Below are 16,347 nucleotides of genomic sequence, written 5' to 3'. Positions count from 1 at the left end.
ATCGAACATGTCGATTAGAGAAGGACGTGCGCCCAATTCTAGTTCGCCGGAGTCCTTGATGGTGGTGAATCTCTCCACCTATCGGATTGAAGGCGAATTCGATGCTGGTGGCTGCGGCACGGTGTTGGTGGGCAGCCATGCCCGCTCCAAGCAGCCGGTGGTGATGAAAATGGCCAGCAAAGAGGTGGACCGGCTCCTGCTCGCCACGGAGCGCCGGATCTATGCGCGGCTGCAGAAGGCCCGTGGATGGCCCAGACTCATCGACGCCGGTACGTATCGCAAACGCGACGTACTGGTTTTGGAGCGCCTGGGGCCATCACTGCAGGACCTTCTGAACTTGTGCGGAGGACGCTTCGGTCTGAAGACGGTTTCGCAGCTAGCGCTGCAACTGCTCGACAGGCTGGAAACATTCCACGAGCTGGGGTACGTTCACCGCGACCTGAAGCCGGACAATGTCCTGCTGGGTCGCGGAACGACCCGCAAGACGCTGCACTTGATCGACTTCGGTCTTGCCGAGCCGTATCGGCACCCACGCACGGGGGAACACATAGCGCAGGATGCGTTTTTCCCGTTCGCCGGAACGATCGAATTTGCACCAGTGTTCGCTCATCTGGAGTATACACCGAGCAGGCGAGATGACATTTTGTCACTCGCCTACATGCTGGTGTTTTTGCTCCGCGGTGGCCTACCGTGGTATGGTACCGAGGAGCGATTTGATCCGGACGAGGCACTGCTTCTGAAGTTGTGCATTACGCCCAGCGAGCTGTGCAGAGGACTGCCGGCTGAGTTTCAGCGGTTGACCGAGTACGCGTTGCGGATGGAATTCTGCGACGCGCCGGACTATACCGAGCTGAAGCGGATGTTCCGGAATCTGTTGCGCCAACATTCCATGCAGCACGATTTGCATTTCGATTGGAACCGGTTTGGCTGCTAAACCAGCACCTAATTTCTTTTCTTCTCTCTCTCTCTCTCTCTCTTCGTTCCAGCTTTCCTAAAGTGACGTGTAAGTCACCCCAGTATAAGGCGCCGTGAAGGAACAGCCCGATGCTGGGACGGTGGCCAAATCCGATCCTCTGCCTCCTCGTGGCGCCACTGGATGTTGGCCTCTGGTGTTGTCAGACTCACCAGCGGCCTAACCAAAGAGGACGGTCAGTGGGACACCAAGCGTTTGCTCAACGAAGCTACACGTACATTTGATGCTATGGGGGTTGAAGGGAAATAAATATGTATTTATTGTATTTTAGTGTAAGATTGAGGCCATGTAAAAATACACGTATAGCATTGGAATAAATTGAAATGTACAAATGCCTATATAAAACGAGTTAATTTTCGAGTTTGCAATGATTGCGATTTTCCACTCTTCCTCGCCGGATAGCATCAACTTCAAACGTACATTGTGGGGATGTTTTCCACTGCCGACGCCGATCCACGAACACAAATTTTGATAGGCCACCTTTACATGAGCATAGCTTTCGAACGCGAGCTTATATAAGGGCGTGCGTGCGGGGCATCGATGGAAAGCTCTCGCCAAGTACTATCCGACGGTGGGGTATTGCACCTCCTCCCGCCCTCCCTGTTCCATACTGCAGGAAGGAAAAACGTCAAATTACTTTCGAACGGAAACTAATACAAAGCTATATCAGGCAGCGACAGACGCGTCGGTACAAGTTGTGCAACTTTTGTCTCACAAGCGTGTCCTCCTAGGAACCACTCAGCTCGACTCTTCCAGTCAAAAAACGTGATTTTGTGTGAAATTTTCACCGTTTTACACACAGGTGTGGGAATGTTTTTTCACCCTTCCCGGATCCATTGTTATCCCTCGTTGGATAGAGCGCGGCTAGTAGACCAAATTTGGAACGACCATTTGCGTAGGTACGACCAACACTCGTTACTCAAAATCGGAGTCAAAGTCCTTCTGCAGAACGCGCCACGGGCTGTCATTTGAAAACGGGCTCCGGAAAATGAACCGAATTTTGGTATATGATTCGTGATGGAAAAAGCCATCGAACACTTCAATTTACATCGGGATTTGGATGCGTGTAGCGAAAGAGAACGTTTCTCCTTCGACGCTTAGTTTTCGAGATAATTCATTTGCTGCTACTCGCCATTTGTCTGAAGCATTCTTACCCCGGTTTAGTAGCGATGTCCATATCTGCAACCGAATGTAGAGGAAAGAACTTCAGTCCGGAATTAATGGCCTACAAAAATGGACAACTAAAACGGGATATCAGGGAAATGTAAAATATTTCACACCAAACAACCCTCGCACCCTAATCGAGAAGTGCCCAGACGCGGATTCTTAAAGCTTGGGTTGTTCCAAAAATAGTTTATCGAATAGAAATAGTGTCTTCGAAAGTCCCTGGCTCCTCTTTACCGTACTGGTCTGAGGCATTCTATCGGGGCCATTATAGTCCAGTCCTATTCCATCACTGTTCTGCAAAAGCGGGCAGCTTTCTTTCTCACATATCATCACACACAGATTGGATTACAGAAGCCTTCATTGAAAGTGCCAAACAGGCATTCAAGGAACTGACGGAAGAACGGTTGCCACAAACTGCAGAACAATCACGAAATGGAGAAAGGTTATGGGTCCCAAACAGCCCCAGAGTTGATTGGGAAATACAAAACAGAACCGATAGATGATGCTAAATTCAGATGGTTCGTGTTCGAGGAAGCGAATGACCTGCGATTCGTGCGCGATCGGGTTTCTCGCCATCGCAAATTGAAACTCCCTACCTTCGTTCGATCGAACACGGATCATACGCTAAGAGAATGATGCGAAGCGCATGTCTCCCATTAAACGTGTTGAGACTGTAACGCAGATGAAGCTGTGCCGCAAACCACGTAACAAAGCCTTGTCGATCGAGATTCTCCTGTGTCGTGTCCCGGGTTGTGCAAGCATTGAACAAGCGAGTGCGAGGCACGCACGCAATTTCTGGATGAAGGATCATCATTCCCGCTGAAGTTACCCTAGCAGCGAGTATCAGATTGAAGGGCCAGCCGGGCCCCCACTTGAGTTGCAGTGGACGGCCAACGTGAAACGCAAGGAGACGTTTCAGCTTCACGTTTGACCTGGAGCCTGGAGATTGCTGCACGCGGGGGAGAGCGGTCGTTCACGGCGACGGTTTCAACAGCTAAGTTTGCCACAACAAAATATTCATTATCCCACACTGACAAGTTCGAATGATTACTTACAGGATCGGCCAGCGGAACATCAGGAGGATGGTACACCGAGAACCAGGCTTGGAGAATCCCAATCGGCTTGGAGAATGTGCTCCTACTACTTCCACCGCTGGAGCCTCAATCTGGGTGACCGATTGCGGTGAGGACGATGTTGGGATGGGCTGTTTTAGGCGAGTGACGATACCGGGTGGTGAGATAGTATGCACCACCAAACACACAAGCAGCGGGAAAGGCAGCGTCGACGTACCAGGACCAGGGCATCCTGCAGCAGCACAGCGGTGCCTATGAGCAGCTGCTATGACGGCCGAATGCCACCGGTAGCAGCCATCCTTACGACAATTCCTGTTGTGTTAAGTCAACCGAGAAAAAAAGTTGACAGTTGAACCCGTTGCACGGGATGGGGTGTGTTGCCAAGGTGGATTAAAAAATCAGGTGGTGGAAAAGGCCCTTTACCCGGGTGGGTGGGTCGCCATAGTTGGGGGACTTTGGTGTCCTTTTTAAACCCACTACACACCGTTGGTTTCAAAAAGTATAGCAAACAGAAAACATTTCTTGCTTATAAGCAAGTGCATTTTTGTATTTATTCATTCTATTGAACAAACATCAGAGATACTAAATCAGGAAATACTTACTGCAATTGTCCTCGTGTCTCCATGTGTCTCGTAGATAATAAAGGAATAAAGGTGAAAATAGCAAATAAATTAATGATTTCTTAGTCTTCGTCTATATCTTTCCTCACCTGATCTTGGATTGCATCCACCTTGCGCGGTTGCGACGATCCCACAAAAACTACAAAATACGGCTTCGGTTGGCAGTAAAAGATTCAGCGATTCTGAATAGTACTAAATCTCGCCGATAGATGACGTTCGACATTGGGACATTGGTTCGTGTTCGAGGAGGCGAATGAGCCGCGCGATTCGTGCGCGATCGGGTGCTTTCTCGCCATCGCAATTCGCAAATTCGCACGCTTCATCTCGGCGGCATCTCGACATCGCGACCGAAAAACGGGTACCATTTTACGAGGTGTAATTAGAATCCGCGAAATAAACCGTTTCCATCAAAGGCACACATCCGCGTGTTTGGAAGACTCTCTCTGCAACAAAAAGTAAACGTTTTCGCTACGCGATTAAATGTTAATGTTCACAATCATTCAAATTCAAAAACCAATTTCATGTTTTTTTTAGTTCTCTATGTTCCAATCCGGGCGAGGTTTTCAATACTTTTGCATTCATACTTTAAAGACTTGCGTCCATCCAGGCTGGGTAATAAGTTCTTTTTTAAATTCTGCCGCCGGTTGATGCTTTGATGTTGATCCTGTTTCGGAGATAAAAGCGTCCACCACTTAGACGCATTCTCATGGAGACGCACGGTGGCGGGTGTGATACAGCTGCTGGCTGTTGGGCTGGCTTTTCATATCCACGGACTGAAAGTAAACAAAACATTATTTAAACGATGTAAACAATTGCCTACCGGTTGTTACAGGATGAAGGGAACGATGCTGAGCGCCACTGTCCCAGAAAACCATCACTTTTACCCGTACAAAAGAAAACCCCAATAGAAGAAGCACACACGACCCGACACAGGATCTGCACAGAACTCGCACAGGCCACGCCAGGCCAGGACACCGGTACGACGAAATGAACCAAAATCGGACCTGGAAATGTAACAACACTTGGATGCGTTTTCCAAAACCCACACACCACAGAGGTAACTAGATGGTTACCAGCCGAAAATGCGTAATCTGTCAAGTTGCTGTTTCGATCGTAGTACACATGTGAACATCACCCAACCAAAGGCTATATATGTAGACCACACTTATGCATCAGGTTATATCCTCACTACGATTAAACGCAAGGTTACGTGTTTTTTCTCGCTCTCACTTTTAACGGTTTTTTCGAGTGTTTTTGCGAAAAATTGATTCTGCTGTTGCTTCTAATTACATTTAGCAGGTGGCCAAAGAGAATCGAACATGTCGATTAGAGAAGGACGTGCGCCCAATTCTAGTTCGCCGGAGTCCTTGATGGTGGTGAATCTCTCCACCTATCGGATTGAAGGCGAATTCGATGCTGGTGGCTGCGGCACGGTGTTGGTGGGCAGCCATGCCCGCTCCAAGCAGCCGGTGGTGATGAAAATGGCCAGCAAAGAGGTGGACCGGCTCCTGCTCGCCACGGAGCGCCGGATCTATGCGCGGCTGCAGAAGGCCCGTGGATGGCCCAGACTCATCGACGCCGGTACGTATCGCAAACGCGACGTACTGGTTTTGGAGCGCCTGGGGCCATCACTGCAGGACCTTCTGAACTTGTGCGGAGGACGCTTCGGTCTGAAGACGGTTTCGCAGCTAGCGCTGCAACTGCTCGACAGGCTGGAAACATTCCACGAGCTGGGGTACGTTCACCGCGACCTGAAGCCGGACAATGTCCTGCTGGGTCGCGGAACGACCCGCAAGACGCTGCACTTGATCGACTTCGGTCTTGCCGAGCCGTATCGGCACCCACGCACGGGGGAACACATAGCGCAGGATGCGTTTTTCCCGTTCGCCGGAACGATCGAATTTGCACCAGTGTTCGCTCATCTGGAGTATACACCGAGCAGGCGAGATGACATTTTGTCACTCGCCTACATGCTGGTGTTTTTGCTCCGCGGTGGCCTACCGTGGTATGGTACCGAGGAGCGATTTGATCCGGACGAGGCACTGCTTCTGAAGTTGTGCATTACGCCCAGCGAGCTGTGCAGAGGACTGCCGGCTGAGTTTCAGCGGTTGACCGAGTACGCGTTGCGGATGGAATTCTGCGACGCGCCGGACTATACCGAGCTGAAGCGGATGTTCCGGAATCTGTTGCGCCAACATTCCATGCAGCACGATTTGCATTTCGATTGGAACCGGTTTGGCTGCTAAACCAGCACCTAATTTCTTTTCTCTCTCTCTCTCTCTCTCTTCGTTCCAGCTTTCCTAAAGTGACGTGTAAGTCACCCCAGTATAAGGCGCCGTGAAGGAACAGCCCGATGCTGGGACGGTGGCCAAATCCGATCCTCTGCCTCCTCGTGGCGCCACTGGATGTTGGCCTCTGGTGTTGTCAGACTCACCAGCGGCCTAACCAAAGAGGACGGTCAGTGGGACACCAAGCGTTTGCTCAACGAAGCTACACGTACATTTGATGCTATGGGGGTTGAAGGGAAATAAATATGTATTTATTGTATTTTAGTGTAAGATTGAGGCCATGTAAAAATACACGTATAGCATTGGAATAAATTGAAATGTACAAATGCCTATATAAAACGAGTTAATTTTCGAGTTTGCAATGATTGCGATTTTCCACTCTTCCTCGCCGGATAGCATCAACTTCAAACGTACATTGTGGGGATGTTTTCCACTGCCGACGCCGATCCACGAACACAAATTTTGATAGGCCACCTTTACATGAGCATAGCTTTCGAACGCGAGCTTATATAAGGGCGTGCGTGCGGGGCATCGATGGAAAGCTCTCGCCAAGTACTATCCGACGGTGGGGTATTGCACCTCCTCCCGCCCTCCCTGTTCCATACTGCAGGAAGGAAAAACGTCAAATTACTTTCGAACGGAAGCTAATACAAAGCTATATCAGGCAGCGACAGACGCGTCGGTACAAGTTGTGCAACTTTTGTCTCACAAGCGTGTCCTCCTAGGAACCACTCAGCTCGACTCTTCCAGTCAAAAAACGTGATTTTGTGTGAAATTTTCACCGTTTTACACACAGGTGTGGGAATGTTTTTTCACCCTTCCCGGATCCATTGTTATCCCTCGTTGGATAGAGCGCGGCTAGTAGACCAAATTTGGAACGACCATTTGCGTAGGTACGACCAACACTCGTTACTCAAAATCGGAGTCAAAGTCCTTCTGCAGAACGCGCCACGGGCTGTCATTTGAAAACGGGCTCCGGAAAATGAACCGAATTTTGGTATATGATTCGTGATGGAAAAAGCCATCGAACACTTCAATTTACATCGGGATTTGGATGCGTGTAGCGAAAGAGAACGTTTCTCCTTCGACGCTTAGTTTTCGAGATAATTCATTTGCTGCTACTCGCCATTTGTCTGAAGCATTCTTACCCCGGTTTAGTAGCGATGTCCATATCTGCAACCGAATGTAGAGGAAAGAACTTCAGTCCGGAATTAATGGCCTACAAAAATGGACAACTAAAACGGGATATCAGGGAAATGTAAAATATTTCACACCAAACAACCCTCGCACCCTAATCGAGAAGTGCCCAGACGCGGATTCTTAAAGCTTGGGTTGTTCCAAAAATAGTTTATCGAATAGAAATAGTGTCTTCGAAAGTCCCTGGCTCCTCTTTACCGTACTGGTCTGAGGCATTCTATCGGGGCCATTATAGTCCAGTCCTATTCCATCACTGTTCTGCAAAAGCGGGCAGCTTTCTTTCTCACATATCATCACACACAGATTGGATTACAGAAGCCTTCATTGAAAGTGCCAAACAGGCATTCAAGGAACTGACGGAAGAACGGTTGCCACAAACTGCAGAACAATCACGAAATGGAGAAAGGTTATGGGTCCCAAACAGCCCCAGAGTTGATTGGGAAATACAAAACAGAACCGATAGATGATGCTAAATTCAGATGGTTCGTGTTCGAGGAAGCGAATGACCTGCGATTCGTGCGCGATCGGGTTTCTCGCCATCGCAAATTGAAACTCCCTACCTTCGTTCGATCGAACACGGATCATACGCTAAGAGAATGATGCGAAGCGCATGTCTCCCATGGAACGTGTTGAGACTGTAACGCAGATGAAGCTGTGCCGCAAACCACGTAACAAAGCCTTGTCGATCGAGATTCTCCTGTGTCGTGTCCCGGGTTGTGCAAGCGTTGAACAAGCGAGTGCGAGGCACGCACGCAATTTCTGGATGAAGGATCATCATTCCCGCTGAAGTTACCCTAGCAGCGAGTATCAGATTGAAGGGCCAGCCGGGCCCCCACTTGAGTTGCAGTGGACGGCCAACGTGAAACGCAAGGAGACGTTTCAGCTTCACGTTTGACCTGGAGCCTGGAGATTGCTGCACGCGGGGGAGAGCGGTCGTTCACGGCGACGGTTTCAACAGCTAAGTTTGCCACAACAAAATATTCATTATCCCACACTGACAAGTTCGAATGATTACTTACAGGATCGGCCAGCGGAACATCAGGAGGATGGTACACCGAGAACCAGGCTTGGAGAATCCCAATCGGCTTGGAGAATGTGCTCCTACTACTTCCACCGCTGGAGCCTCAATCTGGGTGAGGACGATGTTGGGATGGGCTGTTTACGGGTCACAAAAGGGAAACACCACCAGGCGAGTGACGATACCGGGTGGTGAGATAGTATGCACCACCAAACACACAAGCAGCGGGAAAGGCAGCGTCGACGTACCAGGACCAGGGCATCCTGCAGCAGCACAGCGGTGCCTATGAGCAGCTGCTATGACGGCCGAATGCCACCGGTAGCAGCCATCCTTACGACAATTCCTGTTGTGTTAAGTCAACCGAGAAAAAAAAGTTGACAGTTGAACCCGTTGCACGGGATGGGGTGTGTTGCCAAGGTGGATTAAAAAAATCAGGTGGTGGAAAAGGCCCTTTACCCGGGTGGGTGGGTCGCCATAGTTGGGGGACTTTGGTGTCCTTTTTAAACCCACTACACACCGTTGGTTTCAAAAAGTATAGCAAACAGAAAACATTTCTTGCTTATAAGCAAGTGCATTTTTGTATTTATTCATTCTATTGAACAAACATCAGAGATACTAAATCAGGAAATACTTACTGCAATTGTCCTCGTGTCTCCATGTGTCTCGTAGATAATAAAGGAATAAAGGTGAAAATAGCAAATAAATTAATGATTTCTTAGTCTTCGTCTCTATCTTTCCTCACCTGATCTCGGATTGCATCCACCTTGCGCGGTTTGCGACGATCCCACAAAAACTACAAAATACGGCTTCGGTTGGCAGTAAAAGATTCAGCGATTCTGAATAGTACTAAATCTCGCCGATAGATGACGTTCGACATTGGGACATTGGTTCGTGTTCGAGGAGGCGAATGAGCCGCGCGATTCGTGCGCGATCGGGTGCTTTCTCGCCATCGCAATTCGCAAATTCGCACGCTTCATCTCGGCGGCATCTCGACATCGCGACCGAAAAACGGGTACCATTTTACGAGGTGTAATTAGAATCCGCGAAATAAACCGTTTCCATCAAAGGCACACATCCGCGTGTTTGGAAGACTCTCTCTGCAAAAAAAGTAAACGTTTTCGCTACGCGATTAAATCATTCAATCATTCAAATTTGAAACCAATTTCATGTTTTTTTTAGTTCTCTATGTTCCAATCCGGGCGAGGTTTTCAATACTTTTGCATTCATACTTTAAAGACTTGCGTCCATCCAGGCTGGGTAATAAGTTCTTTTTTAAATTCTGCCGCCGGTTGATGCTTTGATGTTGATCCTGTTTCGGAGATAAAAGCGTCCACCACTTAGACGCATTCTCATGGAGACGCACGGTGGCGGGTGTGATACAGCTGCTGGCTGTTGGGCTGGCTTTTCATATCCACGGACTGAAAGTAAACAAAACATTATTTAAACGATGTAAACAATTGCCTACCGGTTGTTACAGGATGAAGGGAACGATGCTGAGCGCCACTGTCCCAGAAAACCATCACTTTTACCCGTACAAAAGAAAACCCCAATAGAAGAAGCACACACGACCCGACACAGGATCTGCACAGAACTCGCACAGGCCACGCCAGGCCAGGACACCGGTACGACGAAATGAACCAAAATCGGACCTGGAAATGTAACAACACTTGGATGCGTTTTCCAAAACCCACACACCACAGAGGTAACTAGATGGTTACCAGCCGAAAATGCGTAATCTGTCAAGTTGCTGTTTCGATCGTAGTACACATGTGAACATCACCCAACCAAAGGCTATATATGTAGACCACACTTATGCATCAGGTTATATCCTCACTACGATTAAACGCAAGGTTACGTGTTTTTTCTCGCTCTCACTTTTAACGGTTTTTTCGAGTGTTTTTGCGAAAAATTGATTCTGCTGTTGCTTCTAATTACATTTAGCAGGTGGCCAAAGAGAATCGAACATGTCGATTAGAGAAGGACGTGCGCCCAATTCTAGTTCGCCGGAGTCCTTGATGGTGGTGAATCTCTCCACCTATCGGATTGAAGGCGAATTCGATGCTGGTGGCTGCGGCACGGTGTTGGTGGGCAGCCATGCCCGCTCCAAGCAGCCGGTGGTGATGAAAATGGCCAGCAAAGAGGTGGACCGGCTCCTGCTCGCCACGGAGCGCCGGATCTATGCGCGGCTGCAGAAGGCCCGTGGATGGCCCAGACTCATCGACGCCGGTACGTATCGCAAACGCGACGTACTGGTTTTGGAGCGCCTGGGGCCATCACTGCAGGACCTTCTGAACTTGTGCGGAGGACGCTTCGGTCTGAAGACGGTTTCGCAGCTAGCGCTGCAACTGCTCGACAGGCTGGAAACATTCCACGAGCTGGGGTACGTTCACCGCGACCTGAAGCCGGACAATGTCCTGCTGGGTCGCGGAACGACCCGCAAGACGCTGCACTTGATCGACTTCGGTCTTGCCGAGCCGTATCGGCACCCACGCACGGGGGAACACATAGCGCAGGATGCGTTTTTCCCGTTCGCCGGAACGATCGAATTTGCACCAGTGTTCGCTCATCTGGAGTATACACCGAGCAGGCGAGATGACATTTTGTCACTCGCCTACATGCTGGTGTTTTTGCTCCGCGGTGGCCTACCGTGGTATGGTACCGAGGAGCGATTTGATCCGGACGAGGCACTGCTTCTGAAGTTGTGCATTACGCCCAGCGAGCTGTGCAGAGGACTGCCGGCTGAGTTTCAGCGGTTGACCGAGTACGCGTTGCGGATGGAATTCTGCGACGCGCCGGACTATACCGAGCTGAAGCGGATGTTCCGGAATCTGTTGCGCCAACATTCCATGCAGCACGATTTGCATTTCGATTGGAACCGGTTTGGCTGCTAAACCAGCACCTAATTTCTTTTCTCTCTCTCTCTCTCTCTCTTCGTTCCAGCTTTCCTAAAGTGACGTGTAAGTCACCCCAGTATAAGGCGCCGTGAAGGAACAGCCCGATGCTGGGACGGTGGCCAAATCCGATCCTCTGCCTCCTCGTGGCGCCACTGGATGTTGGCCTCTGGTGTTGTCAGACTCACCAGCGGCCTAACCAAAGAGGACGGTCAGTGGGACACCAAGCGTTTGCTCAACGAAGCTACACGTACATTTGATGCTATGGGGGTTGAGGGGTAATAAATATGTATTTATTGTATTTTAGTGTAAGATTACATGTAAAAATACACGTATAGCATTGGAATAAATTGAAATGTACAAATGCCTATATAAAACGAGTTAATTTTCGAGTTTGCAATGATTGCGATTTTCCACTCTTCCTCGCCGGATAGCATCAACTTCAAACGTACATTGTGGGGATGTTTTCCACTGCCGACGCCGATCCACGAACACAAATTTTGATAGGCCACCTTTACATGAGCATAGCTTTCGAACGCGAGCTTATATAAGGGCGTGCGTGCGGGGCATCGATGGAAAGCTCTCGCCAAGTACTATCCGACGGTGGGGTATTGCACCTCCTCCCGCCCTCCCTGTTCCATACTGCAGGAAGGAAAAACGTCAAATTACTTTCGAACGGAAGCTAATACAAAGCTATATCAGGCAGCGACAGACGCGTCGGTACAAGTTGTGCAACTTTTGTCTCACAAGCGTGTCCTCCTAGGAACCACTCAGCTCGACTCTTCCAGTCAAAAAACGTGATTTTGTGTGAAATTTTCACCGTTTTACACACAGGTGTGGGAATGTTTTTTCACCCTTCCCGGATCCATTGTTATCCCTCGTTGGATAGAGCGCGGCTAGTAGACCAAATTTGGAACGACCATTTGCGTAGGTACGACCAACACTCGTTACTCAAAATCGGAGTCAAAGTCCTTCTGCAGAACGCGCCACGGGCTGTCATTTGAAAACGGCCTCCGGAAAATGAACCGAATTTTGGTATATGATTCGTGATGGAAAAAGCCATCGAACACTTCAATTTACATCGGGATTTGGATGCGTGTAGCGAAAGAGAACGTTTCTCCTTCGACGCTTAGTTTTCGAGATAATTCATTTGCTGCTACTCGCCATTTGTCTGAAGCATTCTTACCCCGGTTTAGTAGCGATGTCCATATCTGCAACCGAATGTAGAGGAAAGAACTTCAGTCCGGAATTAATGGCCTACAAAAATGGACAACTAAAACGGGATATCAGGGAAATGTAAAATATTTCACACCAAACAACCCTCGCACCCTAATCGAGAAGTGCCCAGACGCGGATTCTTAAAGCTTGGGTTGTTCCAAAATATTTTATCGAATAGAAATAGTGTCCAACGTACATTCGAAAGTCTCTGGCTCCTCTTTACCGTACTGGTCTGAGGCATTCTATCGGGCCTTTATAGTCCAGTCCTATTCCATCACTGTTCTGCAAAAGCGGGCAGCTTTCTTTCTCACATATCATCACACACAGATTGGATTACAGAAGCCTTCATTGAAAGTGCCAAACAGGCATTCAAGGAACTGACGGAAGAACGGTTGCCACAAACTGCAGAACAATCACGAAATGGAGAAAGGTTATGGGTCCCAAACAGCCCCAGAGTTGATTGGGAAATACAAAACAGAACCGATAGATGATGCTAAATTCAGATGGTTCGTGTTTGAGGAAGCGAATGACCTGCGATTCGTGCGCGATCGGGTTTCTCGCCATCGCAAATTGAAACTCCCTACCTTCGTTCGATCGAACACGGATCATACGCTAAGAGAATGATGCGAAGCGCATGTCTCCCATGGAACGTGTTGAGACTGTAACGCAGATGAAGCTGTGCCGCAAACCACGTAACAAAGCCTTGTCGATCGAGATTCTCCTGTGTCGTGTCCCGGGTTGTGCAAGCGTTGAACAAGCGAGTGCGAGGCACGCACGCAATTTCTGGATGAAGGATCATCATTCACGCTGCAACCCTAGCAGATTGAAGGGCCAGCCGGGCCCCCACTTGAGTTGCAGTGGACGGCCAACGTGAAACGCAAGGAGACGTTTCAGCTTCACGTTTGACCTGGAGCCTGGAGATTGCTGCACGCGGGGGAGAGCGGTCGTTCACGGCGACGGTTTCAACAGCTAAGTTTGCCACAACAAAATATTCATTATCCCACACTGACAAGTTCGAATGATTACTTACAGGATCGGCCAGCGGAACATCAGGAGGATGGTACACCGAGAACCAGGCTTGGAGAATCCCAATCGGCTTGGAGAATGTGCTCCTACTACTTCCACCGCTGGAGCCTCAATCTGGGTGACCGATTGCGGTGAGGACGATGTTGGGATGGGCTGTTTACGGGTCACAAAGGGAAACACCACCAGGCGAGTGACGATACCGGGTGGTGAGATAGTATGCACCACCAAACACACAAGCAGCGGGAAAGGCAGCGTCGACGTACCAGGACCAGGGCATCCTGCAGCAGCACAGCGGTGCCTATGAGCAGCTGCTATGACGGCCGAATGCCACCGGTAGCAGCCATCCTTACGACAATTTCCTGTTGTGTTAAGTCAACCGGGAACAAACGTTGACAGTTGAACCCGTTGCACGGGATGGGGTGTTGCCAAGGTGGATTAAAAAATCAGGTGGTGGAAAAGGCCCTTTACCCAGGTGGGTGGGTCGCCATAGTTGGGGACTTTGTGTCCTTTTTTAAACCCACTACACACCGTTGGTTTCAAAAAGTATAGCAAACAGAAAACATTTCTTGCTTATAAGCAAGTGCATTTTTGTATTTATTCATTCTATTGAACAAACATCAGAGATACTAAATCAGGAAATACTTACTGCAATTGTCCTCGTGTGTCCATGTGTCTCGTAGATAATGCGGAATAAAGGTGAAAATAGCAAATAAATTAATGATTTCTTAGTCTTCGTCTCTATCTTTCCTCACCTGATCTCGGATTGCATCCACCTTGCGCGGTTTCCGACGATCCCACAAAAACTACAAAGTACGGCTTCGGTTGGCAGTAAAAGATTCAGCGATTCTGAATAGTACTAAATCTCGCCGATAGATGACGTTCGACATTGGGACATTGGTTCGTGTTCGAGGAGGCGAATGAGCCGCGCGATTCGTGCGCGATCGGGTGCTTTCTCGCCATCGCAATTCGCAAATTCGCACGCTTCATCTCGGCGGCATCTCGACATCGCGACCGAAAAACGGGTACCATTTTACGAGGTGTAATTAGAATCCGCGAAATAAACCGTTTCCATCAAAGGCACACATCCGCGTGTTTGGAAGACTCTCTCTGCAAAAAAAAGTAAACGTTTTCGCTACGCGATTTAAATGTTCAATCATTCAAATTTAAACCAATTTCATGTTTTTTTTAGTTCTCTATGTTCCAATCCGGACGAGGTTTTCAATACTTTTGCATTCATACTTTAAAGACTTGCGTCCATCCAGGCTGGGTAATAAGTTCTTTTTTAAATTCTGCCGCCGGTTGATGCTTTGATGTTGATCCTGTTTCGGAGATAAAAGCGTCCACCACTTAGACGCATTCTCATGGAGACGCACGGTGGCGGGTGTGATACAGCTGCTGGCTGTTGGGCTGGCTTTTCATATCCACGGACTGAAAGTAAACAAAACATTATTTAAACGATGTAAACAATTGCCTACCGGTTACAGGATGAAGGGAACGATGCTGAGCGCCACTGTCCCAGAAACCATCACTTTACCCGTACAAAAGAAACCCCAATAGAAGAAGCACACACGACGCGACACAGGATCTGCACAGAACTCGCACAGGCCACGCCAGGCCAGGACACCGGTACGACGAAATGAACCAAAATCGGACCTGGAAATGTAACAACACTTGGATGCGTTTTCCAAAACCCACACACCACAGAGGTAACTAGATGGTTACCAGCCGAAAATGCGTAATCTGTCAAGTTGCTGTTTCGATCGTAGTACACATGTGAACATCACCCAACCAAAGGCTATATATGTAGACCACACTTATGCATCAGGTTATATCCTCACTACGATTAAACGCAAGGTGACGTGTTTTTTCTCGCTCTCACTTTTAACGGTTTTTTCGAGTGTTTTTGCGAAAAATTGATTCTGCTGTTGCTTCTAGTTACATTTCGCAGGTGCCAAAGAGAATCGAACATGTCGATTAGAGAAGGACGTGCGCCCAATTCTAGTTCGCCGGAGTCCTTGATGGTGGTGAATCTCTCCACCTATCGGATTGAAGGCGAATTCGATGCTGGTGGCTGCGGCACGGTGTTGGTGGGCAGCCATGCCCGCTCCAAGCAGCCGGTGGTGATGAAAATGGCCAGCAAAGAGGTGGACCGGCTCCTGCTCGCCACGGAGCGCCGGATCTATGCGCGGCTGCCGAAGGCCCGTGGATGGCCCAGACTCATCGACGCCGGTATGTATCGCAAACGCGACGTACTGGTTTTGGAGCGCCTGGGGCCATCACTGCAGGACCTTCTGAACTTGTGCGGAGGACGCTCGGTCTGAAGACGGTTTCGCAGCTAGCGCTGCAACTGCTCGACAGGCTGGAAACATTCCACGAGCTGGGGTACGTTCACCGCGACCTGAAGCCGGACAATGTCCTGCTGGGTCGCGGAACGACCCGCAAGACGCTGCACTTGATCGACTTCGGTCTTGCCGAGCCGTATCGGCACCCAGCACGGGGGAAACACATAGCGCAGGATGCGTTTTTCCCGTTCGCCGGAACGATCGAATTTGCACCAGTGTTCGCTCATCTGGAGTATACACCGAGCAGGCGAGATGACATTTTGTCACTCGCCTACATGCTGGTGTTTTTGCTCCGCGGTGGCCTACCGTGGTATGGTACCGAGGAGCGATTTGATCCGGACGAGGCACTGCTTCTGAAGTTGTGCATTACGCCAGCGAGCTGTGCAGAGGACTGCCGGCTGAGTTTAGCGGTTGACCGAGTACGCGTTGCGGATGGAATTCTGCGACGCGCCGGACTATACCGAGCTGAAGCGGATGTTCCGGAATCTGTTGCGCCCACATTCCATGCAGCACGATTTGCATTTCGATTGGACA

The 16,347-nt window shown here is 49.3% G+C and overlaps 4 protein-coding genes and 3 long non-coding RNA genes across 7 annotated transcripts; 4 read left to right on the top strand and 3 right to left on the bottom strand.

The window, feature by feature from the left end:
• Nucleotides 1-58: 58 nt before the first annotated feature.
• LOC121602817 (casein kinase I-like) lies at nucleotides 59-934 on the top strand. The gene has a single exon (XM_041931582.1). The coding sequence runs from the start codon at nucleotides 59-61 to the stop codon at nucleotides 932-934; it is 876 nt and encodes a 291-aa protein (XP_041787516.1).
• A 274-nt stretch (nucleotides 935-1,208) lies between these two features.
• LOC121602812 lies at nucleotides 1,209-3,556 on the bottom strand. The gene is made up of 4 exons (XR_006006503.1): nucleotides 3,431-3,556; nucleotides 3,196-3,344; nucleotides 2,737-3,134; nucleotides 1,209-2,152 (listed from the first exon to the last, which is right to left on the bottom strand). It is a non-coding gene; the product is annotated as an uncharacterized LOC121602812 (long non-coding RNA).
• Nucleotides 3,557-5,203: 1,647 nt separating this feature from the next.
• On the top strand, nucleotides 5,204-6,079 carry LOC121602816 (casein kinase I-like). Its single transcript, XM_041931581.1, has one exon. The coding sequence runs from the start codon at nucleotides 5,204-5,206 to the stop codon at nucleotides 6,077-6,079; it is 876 nt and encodes a 291-aa protein (XP_041787515.1).
• Nucleotides 6,080-6,350: 271 nt separating this feature from the next.
• On the bottom strand, nucleotides 6,351-8,692 carry LOC121602810. Its single transcript, XR_006006501.1, has 3 exons — nucleotides 8,338-8,692; nucleotides 7,879-8,276; nucleotides 6,351-7,294 (listed from the first exon to the last, which is right to left on the bottom strand). It is a non-coding gene; the product is annotated as an uncharacterized LOC121602810 (long non-coding RNA).
• Nucleotides 8,693-10,351: 1,659 nt separating this feature from the next.
• LOC121602815 (casein kinase I-like) lies at nucleotides 10,352-11,227 on the top strand. Its single transcript, XM_041931579.1, has one exon. It carries the CDS (start codon nucleotides 10,352-10,354, stop codon nucleotides 11,225-11,227), a length of 876 nt encoding a protein of 291 aa, XP_041787513.1.
• A 1,472-nt stretch (nucleotides 11,228-12,699) lies between these two features.
• On the bottom strand, nucleotides 12,700-13,802 carry LOC121602813. Its single transcript, XR_006006504.1, has 3 exons — nucleotides 13,735-13,802; nucleotides 13,476-13,624; nucleotides 12,700-13,414 (listed from the first exon to the last, which is right to left on the bottom strand). It is a non-coding gene; the product is annotated as an uncharacterized LOC121602813 (long non-coding RNA).
• Nucleotides 13,803-15,489: 1,687 nt separating this feature from the next.
• Nucleotides 15,490-16,232, top strand: LOC121602808 (casein kinase I-like; the record flags this gene model as incomplete). Its single annotated transcript, XM_041931574.1, has 2 exons — nucleotides 15,490-15,700; nucleotides 15,757-16,232. Coding segments are annotated over exons 1-2 (687 nt in total), but the record flags the coding sequence as incomplete, so codon positions are not given.
• Between the last annotated feature and the right edge of the window lie 115 nt (nucleotides 16,233-16,347).

This window comes from Anopheles merus, unplaced genomic scaffold, assembly GCF_017562075.2.
Source record: "Anopheles merus strain MAF unplaced genomic scaffold, AmerM5.1 LNR4000639, whole genome shotgun sequence".
NCBI lineage: Eukaryota > Metazoa > Arthropoda > Insecta > Diptera > Culicidae > Anopheles > Anopheles merus.
Note: the sequence above shows the minus strand (reverse complement) of the source record. Positions and strands in the feature narration are given on the sequence as shown.